Source organism: Nilaparvata lugens, unplaced genomic scaffold (assembly GCF_014356525.2).
Source record: "Nilaparvata lugens isolate BPH unplaced genomic scaffold, ASM1435652v1 scaffold3587, whole genome shotgun sequence".
Taxonomy (NCBI): domain Eukaryota; kingdom Metazoa; phylum Arthropoda; class Insecta; order Hemiptera; family Delphacidae; genus Nilaparvata; species Nilaparvata lugens.
In genome coordinates, this window is record NW_024090429.1 from 1,199 (window position 1) to 20,554 (window position 19,356).

At 33.8% G+C, this 19,356-nt stretch overlaps 1 protein-coding gene across 1 annotated transcript; it reads left to right on the forward strand.

Annotated features, from left to right (window-relative positions):
• The first annotated feature begins 380 nt into the window (after positions 1 to 380).
• LOC120355616 (dynein heavy chain 7, axonemal-like) lies at positions 381 to 4,411 on the forward strand. The gene is made up of 4 exons (XM_039444203.1): positions 381 to 471; positions 701 to 837; positions 1,810 to 2,040; positions 4,111 to 4,411. The coding sequence occupies exons 1-4, from the start codon at positions 381 to 383 to the stop codon at positions 4,324 to 4,326; spliced, it is 675 nt and encodes a 224-aa protein (XP_039300137.1). The 3' UTR covers positions 4,327 to 4,411.
• Positions 4,412 to 19,356: the final 14,945 nt, after the last annotated feature.

Genomic DNA, 19,356 nt, shown 5'->3' on the forward strand with positions numbered 1-19,356 from the left:
GGTCCACCCCATCCTTCAGAAATGGACTTTGTAACCTCCTTCTCGTGCATGAGGTAGGTAGGTAGAGCAGTTCATAAAAATAACACATAGTCGAGATATTTCATCTGTAGAACAGCTGTTTGACGACTTTAAAAAAATAACGACTAAAAAAAATCATCGAGTTTCACAATTTACACAAAGGAAAAAGTACTCTGAAAACAATTATATATACACATATACAAAAGTCTGATCGTAGTTTCAAATATGAGCAAGGAAAGTTGTGTGAGTGTACCACACCAGATTTTTTACATCGTCTCTCGGCCAAATAAAAATAGAAAACCTCGCCATTAGATGGAGGCCAGGGCACAAGGCAGACGACTGACAGGAAGATCACGGGTGACATGGCAGGCAAATGTTTCACGTACTCCGAAAGCAGTACAAAGAAAAGCAGTACAAAGAAAGCAGTACAAAGCAGTAGTGCAGCAGAAAGAGGCAAGACCGTGAATCAGTTAAAGAGAATGGATACGGACAGAGAGCAGTGGAGAAAATGGATCCGAGGCGACCACTCAACGCTGTGAAAACGGCCTATTGGTTAGATAAAGAAGAAGAAAAAGTCTCTCGGCTCCAAAAACAGACTATATTTATATAGACAAGAATTCTTTTAGGATCTCCAAAATTTGTTGGTATTTGATAGGTTTCCACCTTTGTATTTCTGTTTTAGGCGGTGCACCGGAGGGTCCAGCTGGTACAGGTAAAACAGAAACCACCAAAGATTTAGCCAAAGCGGTTGCCAAGCAATGTGTCGTATTCAACTGTTCTGATGGCTTGGACTACATAGCTCTCGGAAAGTTCTTCAAGGTTGGTGTTCAAAATAATTTACTGTATGATTGTTTAATTTGCGACTCATTGATAAATATTGGATTATTGATTATCTCAATGGGCCATATGAATAAAGTTGAGCATTTGCTTATACTTCTGAAATATGGAGCATTTGCTTCATTTCCTATGAATAAAAGTGAGCAAAAAGTTTTGCTTATTCTCATCAAAAAAATAGTTTGAGCATTTGCTCAAAAGTAAAAGCTTTTGCTCAAATTGTATGAATAAACTAGAACATTTGCTCAACTTTTGAAGCAAATGCTTCAAAAAATGTGAGTCTAGTCTGAAGCAGCTTTTCACCTTTTGCTCATAGTAAAATGGCTCAACTAATTCGTGTGAGGAAGAGGAAACTATACCAGATACGATCACAAGCAATAGTTGAGAACTATAGAACTCTTTTTAGATTCAACCATGATACAAAAGATTAAATACAAAAGTTACCTTTCCAATATAAAGATAGCCATCACAGAATAGGAAATAGGCATTTAAGAAGATGAGAGTGTAGACGATTATAAGAAGGCTATTGATATTATAAGATATGCTAAAGATTATTATAGAGATGACATCTTTTCACGCTATTATTTCAAAATTCTAAACTTAACTAACCTAGAACTCGATATTCATAAATATAGAAAACAGAGCAGACGACGCAAACACAAGCGGTGTCTCCTAACTTGTATATTTAGCGCTTACGTGAGCTATAAAAACAAAGTAAGGCCACAAAGGCGAATCAGATGATGAAAAATCTTTAAAATACGTGAGCATTTGCTCCAGAGCTCAGGAGCATGAGGTAAGAGTATAAGGTGAAGCTTATTCATATAGAAATGAGCAAATGCTTATGCTTCAAACCTTATGCTCCATGCTCTTGCTCATGAGCATTTGCTCTGGTTTTATTCATATGGGCCATTGTGTGATTCTCCAATTATTTTTGTATAATATTGATTTGATTGGCAGGGCCTGGCGTCGTGCGGTGCATGGGCCTGTTTTGACGAGTTCAACCGCATAGATCTGGAGGTGTTGTCAGTTGTGGCCCAACAGATCCTCACCATACAGCGAGGCATCAACTCGGGCAATCCGAAGCTGATGTTTGAGGGCACCGAACTGACACTGGATCGCACCTGTGCTGTCTTCATCACTATGAACCCGGGATATGCGGGCCGCTCTGAACTGCCTGACAATCTTAAGGTGAGGGTGGTCGGGTTCACATTCAACTGGCAGTAGTGATTCAATGAGGGTCGCAAATCGAGACAATGATGTATTATCATAGAGAAAAGCATTAGAACATATCCCATGGTATAGGGCGTTTATGTTCCAAATTTCATTGTTAACTCAAGCCGATACTCCTTGTGGTTCTTTTTCGTGAAGATATGTGACGCTGGTTGTCTCTCATACTCTTTTATACTCTCACCCCAACAAAACAGTAATAATAGACAGTTGTCGACAGTAATCGGCTTGAGTTGACAAAAATCGGCTTGAAATTTGGAACATAAACGACCTATAGCATGGAATATCTTCTTATGCTATCTTTTTTCTATGTTATTATTCCGAGTTTAAACTCCAAACTGATCCAGTTCTGTTTAAACCTGGATGTCAGGATTGAGCTAATACCGGAACTCTTATCCAATCATGTTTATGTCATGACATGAGGTGCATACGACAGGGTGTAAGTCCTATAGTAAATACTTAATTCTGAGTCCCGTATAGTAAGTAGTTTGACTATAATCCTAGTTCAAACCAACAGCATTCCAGTTCTCAACTGATCCAGTTCAGTTTAGACCTGGACGTCTGGATTCAGCTAATACCGGAATCCCCATCTATAAAATAATATTTACGACATAAAGATGCATAAGGTGCATGAGGCTGGGTGCAACTCCTATAGTAAAAAGGCTTCACTTTGAGGCCCGTATGCTCAATAGCAGTTTAACTGAAAACCTAGTTTAAACCAACAGCTGACTTAATTGAAACACATTTTAATAAAAATACCACCCTAGCTTGAAACAATCTTGGATTATAATTATTATTTAACGAAAATCCCAAATAAATTCTGCAAATCACCCCGAAGACCTCTGCTACTGCAGACATTGACAACAGGGTTAACAGTTTGATGGAAATTCGATGAGAACTACTATCCAAAAATTAGTTGCCAGCCCGGGAATCGAACCCGGTACCTCCCAATTGCCAGTCAGGAATGCTTACCCTTACACCTAACTGACAATCTCTGGATAGCAGCACTCATTTTATACGAAGCCACAGCGGCCAACCAGTTGCAGATGGAATTAAATAGAGAATGCATTTATCCAAATGCTAATTAATATATAATTTGAATAAATGCATTCTCTATTTAATTCCATCTGTAACTGGTTGGCCGCTGTGGCTTCGTATAAAATGAGTGCTCCTATCCAGAGATTGTCAGTTTGGTGTAAGGGTAAGCATTCCTGACTGGCAATTGGGAGGTAACGGGCTCAATACCCGTGCTGGCAACTAATTTTTGGATAGTAGTTCTCATCGGATTTCCATCTAGCTGTTACCCTGTTGTCAATGTCTGCAGTAGCAGAGGTCTTTGGGGTGAATTGCAGCATTTATTTGGATTTTCGTTAAATAATAATATATATTAATTAGCATTTGAATGAATGCATTCTCTATTTAATTCCATCTGTAATCTTGGATTAATCAATTTGGTTTAAAGTACTATTGAGCATACAAATAAACGTCATTATTTTAATAATAAAATTCTTCTGTCCTGCATGCAGTTAAAAAACAGCCTTCAGCTTATCTTTCAAGTTTTTTTCTTATTAGCCTACTTCTTTTAAAAATTATACAATTGGATTAATTAACATAGCTTCAATAAATCCAGATGCCAATTATCATCGATGACTGGTAGTGTTAAATCCATTCCGCACAAATAGACTGAATGCGATCATTATTTCATATGAGGACTAGACAGCTAGAATCAAGAGAGAGGTGCGAAAATACTGTAGAAATAGAATACAATTTGTATAGTTTTTTGCAAAAAAAAAAGTATTATGTGAAACTGTTCTAGCATTCTTAGAATTTCTAAGCACTTCTCATCAATATAATATCAAAAATAGCAATCTCGAAATTGAAAACTAATACATTCGACCTGTATAGAACTATTTTGATGGTTCAAACCCCTAGATTGCATGGTTCCCTTGGTACGTTTTGAACCATCTATAGCCGTCAATGTACTAGATTATTTTCATTTATTTTTGATTTTATATGTTTAATTTGTTTTAGGCTCTATTCAGAAGCGTGGCTATGATGGTGCCTGACTATGCGCTGATTTCGGAGATAGTTCTGTATTCGTGTGGCTTCATCAGGGCGCGACCGCTGGCCGTAAAAATAGTCGCCACCTACAAGCTATGTTCAGAGCAACTGTCCTCTCAGAATCATTACGATTATGGTGTTATGGATTTATCAATAATGCTTTCAGTCATTAAAAGTATACTGTAGTTTATAATTATTTTTACATCTCTATAAAAAGGTGTGTTTTTATGCTTATGCGACCGCAACCGTCGACCGAGAAACAATACTGTTGGTTCTTATGAGAGTTTTCACACATTGGCAATCTGCAATTCTATAAATATTTCCATGATGGTATTCTTTATCGATCTTTGGCCGCGGTTGCATAACCAAAAACGTAAATTTAAGATTTCAGAGACCATGAATACGATGTTTGAGTTAAGTTTCAGAGTTTGTTGGATCTTTGGTGGGGATGAGGGTAGATTTACAAATAACAAATAGAATAGCCTAAGAATATTGGCTCACAAATAAAACATATAAAATCGAACGAAAAATGCTCAATTAGATGAGCCAATAATTGACTCTGTTTTAGCAAATATAATCGTAAAAAAGCTACCTTTCCAAGTCAGAACAGCATTGGCTACACAGCCTATAACTAGTTGCAAACAGCTGATAGATTATTTATACAATATACAATCTATGATGGCAATATCAAATCACCGGTCAGATCAAATGTATGCACAGAATCAACCTAATTCAAAAATTAATCAGTACACCAGCCAAGCCTATGAATCAGTACCATATGATTGCTCACGACCTACTCCTCAATTTGAACGCTGCTATGAGCACAAACAAAATAGTAACTGGAATAGTAAAAATTTTCAAAATTGCACAACTAATCATTATACACATCAGAATACTCGCAGAAATTATTATGATGGCTGTGATCGATAAAACTCAAATAATGGTTACACTCAGAACAATTACAACAGAAATTACAAACCGCCACCTAAACAAATAAGTACAAATTATACATTAGTGCATGCAACAGGATTAAACCAACAAAAAACACAGAGCCCAACACCCACTAATCCGCCACCAGATATACAGAAAGCTACATCTAAATTATGAATATATGATACCCCCGATATAACGCATACAAGCTCCAATGAAGCAAACAAAGAAAAGACAGATACTTCAGCATCACATAATACTTGTAGGAACGATTCACCAAAAATATTATTATTGGAAGAACAGAAACCAACACAAAAAACCGCCGCCCACCATGAAATTAAAACACCCCGCAAGCATCAACCTCTATTAAGTATATTGTTTCCCACCGAAGACCAATCACCACCGGAGAACACAAACAGTCACCAGGAGGAGACCGCCACCGCACCCGCGCATCATTTGACCACATGGCAAACCAAGGACCCCATGGAAGAACGAGAGAATGGCATCCAGGACAAGAGGAGCAACCACTGCAAGGCCCGGAGACGCAAATGCCCGAGGAGGACACCGGACGGCCGACATCAGGACGAGGAGGATGGACTACATGACCAAAGGTACCAGCACCGCAAGGCCCGGAGGCGGAAGAAATGAAAGAGGAACCGCGCGCGCCGATGGAGGCCGCATGCATGTTTCAAACGCCCGAAGAAGACACCGGACAAACACCAGGATGGAGGACAGGAGACCGATGGCATGCATCCGTGGCACATTCGCTTCTAGAGAGCTAATCAGCGATGTGACCGGAAAAATGGACCTAATAAATGGAATGAAACTGGAGCTACTGGAAGGACTAATATGGATTCATGCGGGGATAAAAACGGAACTGATAGGAAAACTACGATTGATTCATGTGTGGATGAAAATAATGGAGTGGACTACTTATGGAGATATATGAAGGATAAACAGTGTCTAAGAAGAGTGGAAGAAATAAGGAATAGGCCTAATGTCAATGAAATGGAAGTACCTGGGTACTATCTGATGAGAGGTTATATTATTAAAGAGATAATAAATGTTTTGATATATTGTATACTATTTGTTATGGCTGTGATATTAATAAAAGACTGTGTTGTAGATATGATGGAAAATATTGTATTATTATTATTATTAAATGAAACTACTATTGATGATTGAAAATTTAATATTATAAAAATGTTTATTGTTGTGAGCCTAACGATTTATAACAAACTGAAATCAAGAATTTTAAACGAAAATGAAAGGAAGGATGAGTTAAGACTACAGGATGATTGGAAAAAGAACAGATTAAAAGGAATTACCATTAATGAAGCTTGGAATTGTTTAAAAGGATATACCAGATACAAGGGTTTTAAATTTATGATGAAAAAATTATCAATTAGGACAGCCTCATCTATCAACAACAAATGGATAGCAGATAACCTAACTGGCCTACAGTATAGCTACAAGCAGAAAGCCAAAAGATACGGAAAAACCACAACAATTTTACATGCAACATCACAGAATTTGAAATAAATATGATAAGTAATCAAGGAAAACACCACTATCAAGCCAATTACTGACCTTTCTTAAGAAATTTAATATTGATGAAGCAACCTTGTGTCAACAAATCAGATTTCCAATTCCTTCCAACTGTTAGAGGCCTGAAACAATCAAAAGAATAATTTTTAAGTATGTAATTTAATAATCTACACCATATAAAATAAGACACAAACGGGGATAGTAAAATTAAAATTTGTTAATTACCTTTAAAAGGAAAAAATGTAGCAGTTAGGTTAACTATGAGATTCGATAGCAAATTCTGCTGTAAGCAGTATAAAATCTAGAACTAGTAGTCAGCTGGCCAAAGCCATCTATATTGAAAGTATGTAGCCCTCAAACATATGTTTATGAAAAAAAAAATATTGTACCCAAAAATGTTATTTATTATTGTTATTTATTGTATTTATCAATGTTAATATATTTATTTATATGTTTTATAATTTATTACCATTAGTTTATGCCATGTTTGTTACTAAAAAACCTCAATTCAATGCTAGTTACCATAAAAGCCAAAAAACCATGTAGCAAAAGAAAGGAATTGTACCTGATGAATGGAAAATTATTTATATTAAGACCTAGGAATTACAATAAAATATAAGCCCCAGAAAATTTTTTACATCGAAGTTATTGTTTGAAAGAAATCTATTATAAGAGTAACATATTTAATTTGGATTGATAAATAAAAATCCCTAGCTGAAATATTTATAGGTCTAAGTGAAGTAATTGGCTAATATTGCCTAAGAGATAACGTGAAGATTAGATAATATCAGACATCCTGGTTAAACTGTACAACAGCCTAAGAGGAATGGAAATAAATTTTGCTACTATATAATATTATATGAAATATTGAAAATTGAGGTTAGGCATGAAATATTTACTGATCGGCGACCTAATGGTCGACCGAGCCATACAACATAGAATCTGACCAAACACCTTGGCAGAAATTTATTGTGGCAAAACAGTATGCAATTTGAGGAACTAAAGGTCTCACGTGGCTAATTATTGTGATGTATGAAACAACTAATAACCTATAAAAATTACTTAGCATGTAAAGAGCATATTTAAAAACCCCAACAAAAATAATTAAATGTATTAAGGAAGTAGGAGGTTACTGGGCGCATGAATACTGTAATAATTTGCATGCACCAATCAAATAGTGGCAATTGATAGGCGGCAATAGTGAGCAGATTCAAATATATTTGTATATATTTCTACAAATAATGAGAATTTGTAAAAAATTGTTGTATAGTCTATGTTTTGGATATGGCCCGAAGGCAAAAAAATTATTAAATATATAACATGAGTAATAATCTAATATTTTAGCACAGTCTATTTGAGCCTTGAATGGTGGAGGAATAGAATATTCAAATTCTATGCAAATTTAGAAATCGGAAATGGAAATTGTAAAAATGAGAAACGAGAACCACACTCGCCTGCCAACTGCCACCATGAGAGGACACTAAAAATTATAGAGCGTAATACCTTGCTATATCTTGTAATAATTTAAAGTTAAATTGAATTACTAAATTTCTTATAAGACTTTGTGATGCTCTTATAAAGCAAAAGTCATTTTTAAATAATTTTGTAACCCCTTGGAAGAGACGACTCCAGCTACAATAATCCAGGACCACCAGGAGTTGGATCGACATCAGCAGCTCATAAGAAAATTCCGACACGTGAGTGAAAAATATTGAAATAGTGATAGGGCGCCCTCAGTGCTTCGAAATTACATAAGAATCAAAGCTAGCTCATCGAAAGGGTTTTCTTATGAATTAAGAATTTGGTAAAAATACTTGCGCAAGTAAATGTAGTATGAAAGTTATTTTATTAGAAAAGTAACAAATCAATTTATATATTGGAAGATCTATCAATCAAAGAAGTATAAAATCTAGGCTGTTGATACATATTCATATGATCATTAATTTCTGCAATATAATTTGCGATATTTATTGTAGCTCTGATTCACTAGATGAATTGCTCTATTTATTCCTTCAGGTGCCGAATCTTGCACCCTGAGATAAAATATATATTTATTACAAAGGAATCTATTAGATACTATAGAATTTAATATATATATTTGGATTACTAGTTTGTCAATTTATCATGCTGATTTTAAGAATTTAGTTTAAATAGAATTGTCCAAGTCGACAGGTATTAGCAAGCTGATATTGCAGCTACATGCAAATGAATGCATATGATCATAAAAATGAAAGCACATGGTAACATTTTGTGCTATAAAATTCAAAGAATAGTATTTAGCCTGTGATATATTATTGATTTCGATTATTGTTCTATCTTATATTATATATTTTTTATCGCTCTATATATTTTTGCTCTTATTTATTTTTTGCAATATTTGTTAATATATGTATCAAATTGTTTATGGTGTACGATTTATTTCAATTCCTCAATACTATAGGATAAGTATTATATATATATTTTTCAATGAATTATCAGAATTATTGTGGAAGCTCATATCTGGGCCTATCAAGATTTTTATGAGACTATATCCTAGTAAAAGACCACGACCTTATTTTTATAGTTATTAAAATATTTCATGCTCTACCGACTGATGCCAAGCAGGAGGCTAATCATTATTAAACTATAAAAAATAATGTGACAAGTGGTATTATATTAGGTGGTGGCAGCAGCAGCAGCAGTTAGTATGTGTAACACTTGACAGAGATGGCAAGTAGTACTGTGAGTAGTAGTACAATAGATCGCTTTGGTCGAACACATCATGTGTTTAATAGTAATCATACAGCAGCAGCAGCTGCAGCAGCAGCAGCAGCAGCAGCAGCAGCAGCAGCAGCAGCAGCAGCAGCAGCAGTAAACAGTGGTTGTGAATCAACATCGTCGTTAGTGGCAGCAAGTAGAGAATATTTAGACAGTAAACTACTTGAAATATCATCAAATATATTTACTAAATTACAGTTAGATCCATTGTTGGTTAACAGACAATACTTGGACAGTAAATTACAGGAAATTTCAACAAATATATTCAATAAACTGCAGACTGACCCATCACTGCTGGTAAACAGTCAATACTTGGACGGTAAATTACAGGAAATTTCAACAAATATATTCAATAAACTGTAGTCTGATCTATCACTGCTGGTTAACAGACAATACTTGGGCAGTACATTACAGGAAATTTCAACAAATATATTCAATAAATTGCAGTGTGATTCATCATCATTAGTAAATAGAAAATATCTAGACAGCAGATTACTTGCAGTATCAATTAATATATTCCAAAAACTACAGGCTGATTTAATTATAAAGAAAGTGTTTGAAAGTAAATTACATACAATGTCTGATATATTGAAGAAAATAGCACAGCAAAAACAGAATTTTGATTTACAATTGAAAACCCTATCAAAATCAATTAGTGATGAAATTGAGGTAAAGTATGCTAGTAGGAAATCATTATGTGAACAACAGAGTAAGAACAATAGTTTGAAACATGTTGATACAGATTTGCTAGATAGGAAATTGACAGATTTAAAAGAGAGTCTACTCACACAAACTGAAAATAACTATATTAAGAAGCAAGAGTTTAATCAGAAGGTACTCGGAATACAAACTGCAATTAATGCCATGTTTGTAGACATGCATAAGCAACTTGATGGTAAACATTTAGCACTAGGTGACAAATTAAAAGTTGACATTATGCAGATGATTATGAAGGGTGAGGATTTTCAGAATTATTTACATGAACAGTTGTTCAACTTTTCATACTATTTGATTGCACAATATGTCAAAAAGAGGTTCATCTTTGACATGAGTGAAGCTAGACAGCATAATTTGGATTCTGATCAGGTACAAGAGTTGTTTCTGAAAAGAATGTTCAGTGGAAGGAGACCACCAGCAGCAAATGATACAAAAAGAAAGAAATATGACTGGGAAGTAGATGACTAGTAGTAGTGATTAAAATAATAAAAAAAAGCTAGTAGTAGTAGTTGTGAGTTTTGCCCAGTTGAAATTGCAAATCTGAGATTTTAAATATCTGATATATCTGAGATTTTGAATATCTGAGATATCTGAGATACAAACACATATGTCCATCATGTGTATGATAAGTTATTATGTTCAATCTATGAGGATTAAGTTATTAACATTTTGTTAATAACTTTGGTGTAAACGCAGCTTTAATATAGGATACTATGCAAACGGCCCTGAAAAACGCTCACCTACCAACCTACATTCAATCTTTAATGCACTGCCAAGGTTACTAAACAATTGCACGCACAACTACTGTAGTTAACAGTCACATCATATTATGTGCGCTGGATTAATATAAAAGTAAAAGCGCTCATTCTTGATCAAACAAGTCTGTGCAATTTAGTAGATACTCATAACATCAAGTCCACAACTAAAATAAACATAAAAATATGGTAATATATCTACCCTATATACTATTGAACGAGCAACTTCTGTTAATATGTTTAGATGCTCATATGTTTGTATTTCACCGGATCTCGAAAACGGCTCTAACGATTCTCACGAAATTCAGAACATAGTAAGGTTTATAATATAAAGATTGGATTGCACTAGGTGTCATCCCTGGGAAAACTCGTTGAAGGAAATAAAAAGGATAATTATTATTCATATCCTTGGAAAAACAGCTGATAATAATTATTTCGTCGTCTGTTGGTGATGGAAGTGAGTGAGTGGGACTGTGTCAAAATTATGACTCAGCTGTTGAACTTTTGTAATCATTCAATCAGGTACTTAGTGCTAGCGGTTGCAAAAAAGCCGGGTTATTTTCAATCCTGATTAATTCCAGTGGATTCATCTTTTTGAAATGGTCTTCTCTGATTTGGTTCATGTGAAGTTAATCAGGATTAAAATTTAACCGGCTTTTGTGCAACTGGGCCTTTGTGAGGGAAATTTTTGCATTCCTCTGGGAATAATCTTAATTTACTGTGATTAGATAAAACATTTCTGTATAAATGTTATTATAATTTCTTCTTTTGTAATTTTTTAATGCTTTTGTACTCCAGAACGAACTCCCCGATATTATATAAAAACGAAATGTGTAATATTACATTTTTTCTCGATTGGAATCGAATCTTCAATTCGAGATCTATAAAACTTTATAGTAAATATCAGAGTCATCGATTACGGACAACTTTTTGACTGAGAATTTATCGTAAATGATTGTGTTGCATTGTTCCATGGTGTCACCGAGGCTGAGTTGACAGAATTAATAGATAAATGGATTATTTAAATAGAGATGATATATAAAAATTTAAAATAATAGTTTCAAAATAAAGTTTTATTGAGAACAAATATAAAATGTGAATTCTAAACTTGAAATTTATAATTTTTTTTTGGTGACGTGTCCGTAACATCGATACTGAAGAAGCTTTGCTCTGTTCCTGGTAGCTAGGCTTTTCCTGTGCCTTCTCTCTGAAACTTATGGCTGGCTATGTGTGTTGTAATTTGTGCTCTCTGAATATTTTTCTGTTTAAGTGAATTTATTAATGTTTTAAATTGAGTTTTAAACAGTTTTTAGTGTTCTATTTTGTCTGTATATTGTTTATTGTGTATACAAGCCAATAGCCACTGTTTTTCAACTATATAAACTGGATAAGTACTTAGCTCGTAGTGACTTTAGATGCTTAGGCTTGTAAGATACTGTTCTTTGTGTATTTGTGTAGTATATTGCCAAAATTCTTCTGAAGATTATAAGTTCATTTGCTCTGAAAACTGGATTTCTCATTCATAGGCGATAGATCCATTCATAGTTTATCAAGAATCTATTACATTGGAGCCGACAACTATCCTTAGGTTAATAGGTGTGAAATGCTATCCAACCGATTTAGGAAAAATTGGTAGCACGGCAAATGTTACCCCTGTGGTGGAACCGAATTACAAAATAAATATGTCCCAAATGGTACACCATGAAATCCCTGGTTATGAAAAATTATTAGTAGGATAGATATCTTGATAGGTTATGAATGGTATACTGCTGAGTGGGAAATCGGTTCAAGAGAGATCAAGTCCTAATGAATATATTATCTGTGCAGACTAGCAAAATGGCATACAATATGAAAAATATTAAAAATGATGATGAGTTAATAGCTGCCTTAACACATCTGTTTGATAAGCAAAATGCTAAGATTGATAATTTGAAACAAGATCAAAGTGCTAGGTTTGATGAGATGAAGCAAGAATTTGCTAGCATAAGACTAGAGCAGATTAGTATAAACCTTCTATTGAAAAATGCACATGAAACATTGAGTGATAATCATGAAGATGAAAACAAATTGAAGCAGGATGATAGTAGTAGATTCAAGATCAATAAGTTCAAGTTTCAGATAATGTAGGCCTAGTTACTGTTGTTGAAAAAGTCAACCCTAATGAGATAGTAGAATTGAGTAAAGAAGTAGGTAGGGAGTTGTCTTCACTGAAAGTCAACTATCATGAAAGTAATATTGCTACATTGAAGGTTAGGAAAACTATAAACAAAGTGAATGATTACATGAGACAGGTTTCTGTGGAGGTTAGGAACAATATAAACAAAATGAATGTTGCTTTGAGTCAAGTTGATGAGTTCAACTTTCAACTGAAAATTGAAAAGGTGTATGCAAAGCATTATCTAGTGAACATGACTAACTCTTGTAAGCAAAATGGCTTTGTTGAAACAAATGAACCCATGAATAAAATCATGTTCTTGAAGAAAACAAAGCACAAAGTTTCCATTGATGTGTTAGTATTCAAAGGTTGTTTCAAGTTGCTTATTTACAAGATGATGACTGTGAATCACATGATGAAAGGGTATTCCCCAGCACACAATGATTAGGGATCCTGTGTTATGCCGGGATTCAGAATAGCATAATCGCTACGCAGTGTATGGTAAGAGTCCATAATTGTGTCTTTTTTCTTTCCTGTAGCCTATTTTTCTTGGCCCTTAATCTTTTCAAATTTCGATTCTTTCCTGTCTTTGTGTAATGTTCAGTAAAATTCTTCTATGATGCATATCTCAACCAATCTTGTCCATAGTCATTTAAATTTGTATTTTTCTGAAATAATTTTGGAAGTTAAAAAAGTAGCTTATTTTCCTAATCTTTAAATTGTTGATAAAACTTAACTTTTCTAAAATCTATCCATTGTAGTGTAAATAATTGTTTGCTTGCGGTATATTTTTTCATCATGTATTACATTATGTCTATTTTTCTTGTCAGGTATCATATTAGGTAATTAGGTTTTTCAGAGCAAATTATGTCCCATTTTCTCATAGTAGTATATTTTTATTAAATATACTTCCTTATGAAAGTTCAGTACTGACATGTAGGATAGGCTCTAATTAATCTTTCTCTTCTTTGTATCATTTAGGAAATTTATCTACCCAATTTTCTTTTTCTCTTGTTTGTATTTTTTAGGGAACTTATTTACCCATTATTCATCTTGATCATCTTTGTATTGTAATCTTGAAATGTTTGTACTTATTATACAGTCTTCAAATTATGAATTATTTACAAAATAAATGGTACAATTTAGAACATGCTGAAATTTAATCTTATGTATAAATTCTTTTGTTATAATAATAAAACTTCAAAATTTGAAAGTATTAATGAATTGTGTAGCCATATATATGAGATGTATTAATGAAAGTTAACTTGAATAATGTTTTCATTGAATAAAAACGTCTTGTTATATTATTAATTGAAATGAGTTAAAGGTTATAATTTCTCCAAAGTTTTTGTAATTGATGTCTTTTTCTAAATTTTAAAACTGTTTGTTCTATAAATTTTGATATGATTGATTATCGTTTGAAATGGATGCTGGAGTGTATGTAGAATTTTAGTGGGGTTTATTGATTAGAATTTTGCTGGTATGTGATTGTTTTTTGAGATGGAAAACCATTATTGCCTAAAGAAGAAATGACCAGAAGGTTATGACTTAGAGAGGCAGTAATGAGATAATATTTTTTTGTGTTGATTACTTATGTTGATTGCCATAGATGCAGATGATTACTTATGAATATTGATTGCCTTTGAAGCAAAATATTATTGATGTTTTGAATGATTTCTTGTTTAATGATTGATAGTAAAGTTTTGTCATGAAATGTAGTTTGTGTTTAGAACATTGAAAAGTCGAAATAAACTATAGTATCCAACAAACGATGATTAATAATATTGAATAATTTGCTTTTTATAAAATATTTGAACAGTGAATAAATGGAAATGAAATTATTTTTTTTCTATTGAAATTTGTAATTGATATCTCCATATTTCACAATTTATGTATTGCTGACTGTATAATAAGATGTTAACAAATTTCAATTTTATATTGATTATATACTTAAAAATAATTTTCATGTGTATTAGATTGTATTGATAGCCTAATCAAAATTTTCTTTTTAGTTTATAAGCATTTTAAGATAACAGGTACAGCACAGACATTAACATTGAAATAATTATCACGTGAATCTCGAAATCAGCAACAAGTGAACGCCATGAAGAGTGTTAAGAACATTTGGGTGATTTTCGAACTAGTGTGACTCATCAATTGAATATCTACACCAATAACTACGCCAATATCTGCTCTGATGTCAATATCTACACCAATATCTACGCTGATGCCTACACTAATAACTACGCCAATATCTACGCTGATGCCTACACCAATACCAATGCCAATAACTACGCCAATATCTACACTAATATCTACACCAATAACTACGCCAATATCTGCTCTGATGTCAATATCTACGCCAATAACCACGCCGATGCCTGTGCTGATGCCAACGCCAATATCTACGCCGATGCCTGCGCCGATGCCAATGCCTGCGCCAATGCCAATGCCTGCGCCAATGCTGATGCCAATGCCAAAATCTATGCCGATGCCTGTGCCGATGCCAATGCCTGCACCAATGCTGATGCCAATGCTAATATCAACGCCGATGCCAATGCCAACACCAAAGCATACGCCAATGACAATGCCAATGCTTATTGCTGACCTTGTATCTCAAACTTCAACACTACTACATTACCTGGAGGTAATTGCCATCCATGTTCACGTTCGCAACTTTGAATTCAGAATAACAGTCACAGTATCATGAAAGAATTGATTCAAAAAATCCTCTCCTAAATTATTCCTGTATGCAGAACTCTAAACCTTGAAAGCTGAAAATATCAAAAAACCAAACCTTACCTAAATTAATCCTCACCTAAGTTAATCCTGTATGCAGTGTCTATCTCTTTTCCGAAAAACAAATTACATTGTCATTTCAAGCCTGAAATGTACATTGTATAATTACAAATATGATACAAAATTTACGTGACTCTGTATCGAGTTTGGTATGCAGCCGTCTACTACAAGCATGAGGCAATGCTAACTGAGATGTCACCTGTATCGTGTTTGATATGCATCAGTCGACTGCAAGTATCAGCCCAACACTACGTGCATCCAGATCAGCCCAACACTACGAGTATTCAGATCAGCCCAACACTAACGTCATCACACTGGAGTCACACTTAACTGAAAATCATACTGAGTGCCTTAACAGACTGTTTTCCAAAATGTGCATCGATAAAATCAACTGCGTCAATAGTGAAAGAAATGAACATTTTTTGATTTATTGAAATTTTATGTGAAAATTAAATGTAACAATACATCAATTCATTTAAAAAAAAATAATAATAAATGTTTTATTCAACATACTAATTTTTTTTTGCAATAAAAATTGAATTTTTCTATCTATTAAATTTATGTGCAATTTCAAAAAACTATTCTTTACATATTGAACTTTCTGTTGAGATATTTTCCTTTAAATTATAAAGCTAAATCAAAAGTAATTTTGATACTTTGAAATATTGTTTGGAAACATATAACAAATGCTATTGATGAATTTTTATAATAATTTTCAATATTATAGGACAACATTTGTAATGTTTTTATAGAAGAATTGTTACTGTTCTCGAATTTACAATTCAAAATTTTCCATTAGGGTCAATGTAATTTTTTTCTTTAAATTTTCAAACAGTAAAATTTTTTATGTCAAGAGGGGGGTATTTGTAATATTACATTTTTTCTCGATTGGAATCGAATCTTCAATTCGAGATCTATAAAACTTTATAGTAAATATCAGAGTCATCGATTACGGACAACTTTTTGACTGAGAATTTATCGTAAATGATTGTGTTGCATTGTTCCATGGTGTCACCGAGGCTGAGTTGACAGAATTAATAGATAAATGGATTATTTAAATAGAGATGATATATAAAAATTTAAAATAATAGTTTCAAAATAAAGTTTTATTGAGAACAAATATAAAATGTGAATTCTAAACTTGTAATTTATAATTTTTTTTGGTGACGTGTCCGTAACATCGATACTGAAGAAGCTTTGCTCTGTTCCTGGTAGCTAGGCTTTTCCTGTGCCTTCTCTCTGAAACTTATGGCTGGCTATGTGTGTTGTAATTTGTGCTCTCTGAATATTTTTCTGTTTAAGTGAATTTATTAATGTTTTAAATTGAGTTTTAAACAGTTTTTAGTGTTCTATTTTGTCTGTATATTGTTTATTGTGTATACAAGCCAATAGCCACTGTTTTTCAACTATATAAACTGGATAAGTACTTAGCTCGTAGTGACTTTAGATGCTTAGGCTTGTAAGATACTGTTCTTTGTGTATTTGTGTAGTATATTGCCAAAATTCTTCTGAAGATTATAAGTTCATTTGCTCTGAAAACTGGATTTCTCATTCATAGGCGATAGATCCATTCATAGTTTATCAATAATCTATTACATTGGAGCCGACAACTATCCTTAGGTTAATAGGTGTGAAATGCTATCCAACCGATTTAGGAAAAATTGGTAGCACGGCAAATGGCACTCACTGACTGGCTGACTGACTCACGCACTCGCAGAACTAAAAATCTACCTTTAATCTAATCTAATCTAGCTTTATCGAGAACAAATGAACAGAAAATGTTCAAATTTAGTACAGAAGCTAAGCTAGGGTGTAATAATGTTGTGTTAGAAGGAATTTAAAATAACGCCAAAGATACGCCCAAAATCAGCATTTTCCAGTGGTTTTTTGCGCTTTCTCAGCTTTATGGAGAACAAATGCACAGAAAATGTTCAAATTTACTACAGAAGCTCAGCTGGGGGGAATAATGTTAAGCTCAGCTGGGGGGAATAATGTTGTGTTAGAAGGAATTTGAAATAACGCCAAAGATACGGTACGCCCAAAATTAGCGGTTTTTTTTCGTTTCTCTGTTCTTTCATCAAGTAATAGACAGAAAATGTTCAAATTTGATACAGAGGTTTAGGTAGGGTCTAAAAATTTTGTGACTTTATTATTTCATCAAAGATACGCCCAAAATCAAGAAGATATTGTTTATAAAAAATTAAAACTCATCAGAATTAATTATTTTGTCTTTAAATTTTACTCATTTTTGAAAAATCATAACTCAGTACTTATTGGAGATGGATATAGATAGTTGCGAATGATCTCATTTTATTCAGAATTTTATAATCTAAAACAAAGGCTGGAGCAAATTTTTACATCCGATTACTGGATTTGGCAGAAATAGCTGAAAACTGAAAAATGAACTGACAATACGAGGTTTTTGGGCCACTCTGTATCTAGCACAAGAAAATTTTGCATGAAGAAATTGGTTCTGGACTTTTCTCATGTATCCAAATAGTATTATATTGAAAATCTGGTGAGGCGCACTCACACAACTTTCCTTGCCGTTATGAAAATTGATCACCTTACGCTAGTGTTATCGGGCATCCCAAGTCTACTATTCAAATACATGAGACAGCTGGTGATAGGACAATAACGCTGGAGACACACGAGGTCTGCTACTTCGTAGTGAATGATTTAATAGAACCAACAGTTGCCAACAGTTTGCAATTTAATAATCACATTTTCTCGAATTTCAAGCTTATTTTCAATTTTAGGTGAACATGTTACTGGACATTTATCGTAGAGATTTTCATGCTCAATCTTTTCCACTTGAAATTTGTTGTTTGAATTGTGTATGAAGGCTGATAATTGAGAATCTAAAATCAAACTTTGCATAGATGGGGCGGAGCTGCTGAAATTTTTACAGACTTGTTGCAGTTGATAGAGCTTATCAATGACTATTTCAGGTACCTATGAATTTGTTCAAAATCGTTGGAGCCGTTTTCGATAAAATCGCGAAAAACCCTGTTTTTGACAACATTTTAGCCGCCATCTTGGATTGCATTTGATCGAAATTGTTCGTGTCGGATCCTTATAGTGTAAAGACCTTACGTTCCAAATTTCAAGTCATTCCTTTAACTGGGAGATGAGATATCGTGTACACAGACGCACATACACTCATACACACACACACACACACACACACACACACACACACACAGACCAATACCCAAAAACCACTTTTTCGGACTCAGGGGACCTTGAAACGTATAGAAATTTAGAAATTGGGGTACCTTAATTTTTTCGGAAAGCAATACTTTCCTTACCTATGGTAATAGGGCAAGGAAAGTAAAAAATCAGAACTACAATATCAATTGCAAGCACCAATGTATATAGTGACTGGACTATATCTCCCTTCTTGAAAAGAGATTTGACTGTTGCCACTTTCCAAACTTCCGGGATCCTCAATTATTGTCTCCAGCACATATCAAATGGAGGAAGCGAAGTTTGAGAAGAGTTTCCTATGCTTGAACAGCTCCATATTTAAACCATCCGGTCCAGCTTGTCTTA

Coding starts and splice junctions, on each gene's coding strand:
- LOC120355616 (XM_039444203.1), top strand. CDS start 381: ATGGCAGGCAAATGTTTCACGTACTCCGAAAGCAGTACAAAGAAAAGC. Junction 472..700: donor CAGTAGTGCAGCAGAAAGAG/GCAAGACCGTGA, acceptor TTTCTGTTTTAG/GCGGTGCACCGGAGGGTCCA. Junction 2,041..4,110: donor AACTGCCTGACAATCTTAAG/GTGAGGGTGGTC, acceptor AATTTGTTTTAG/GCTCTATTCAGAAGCGTGGC.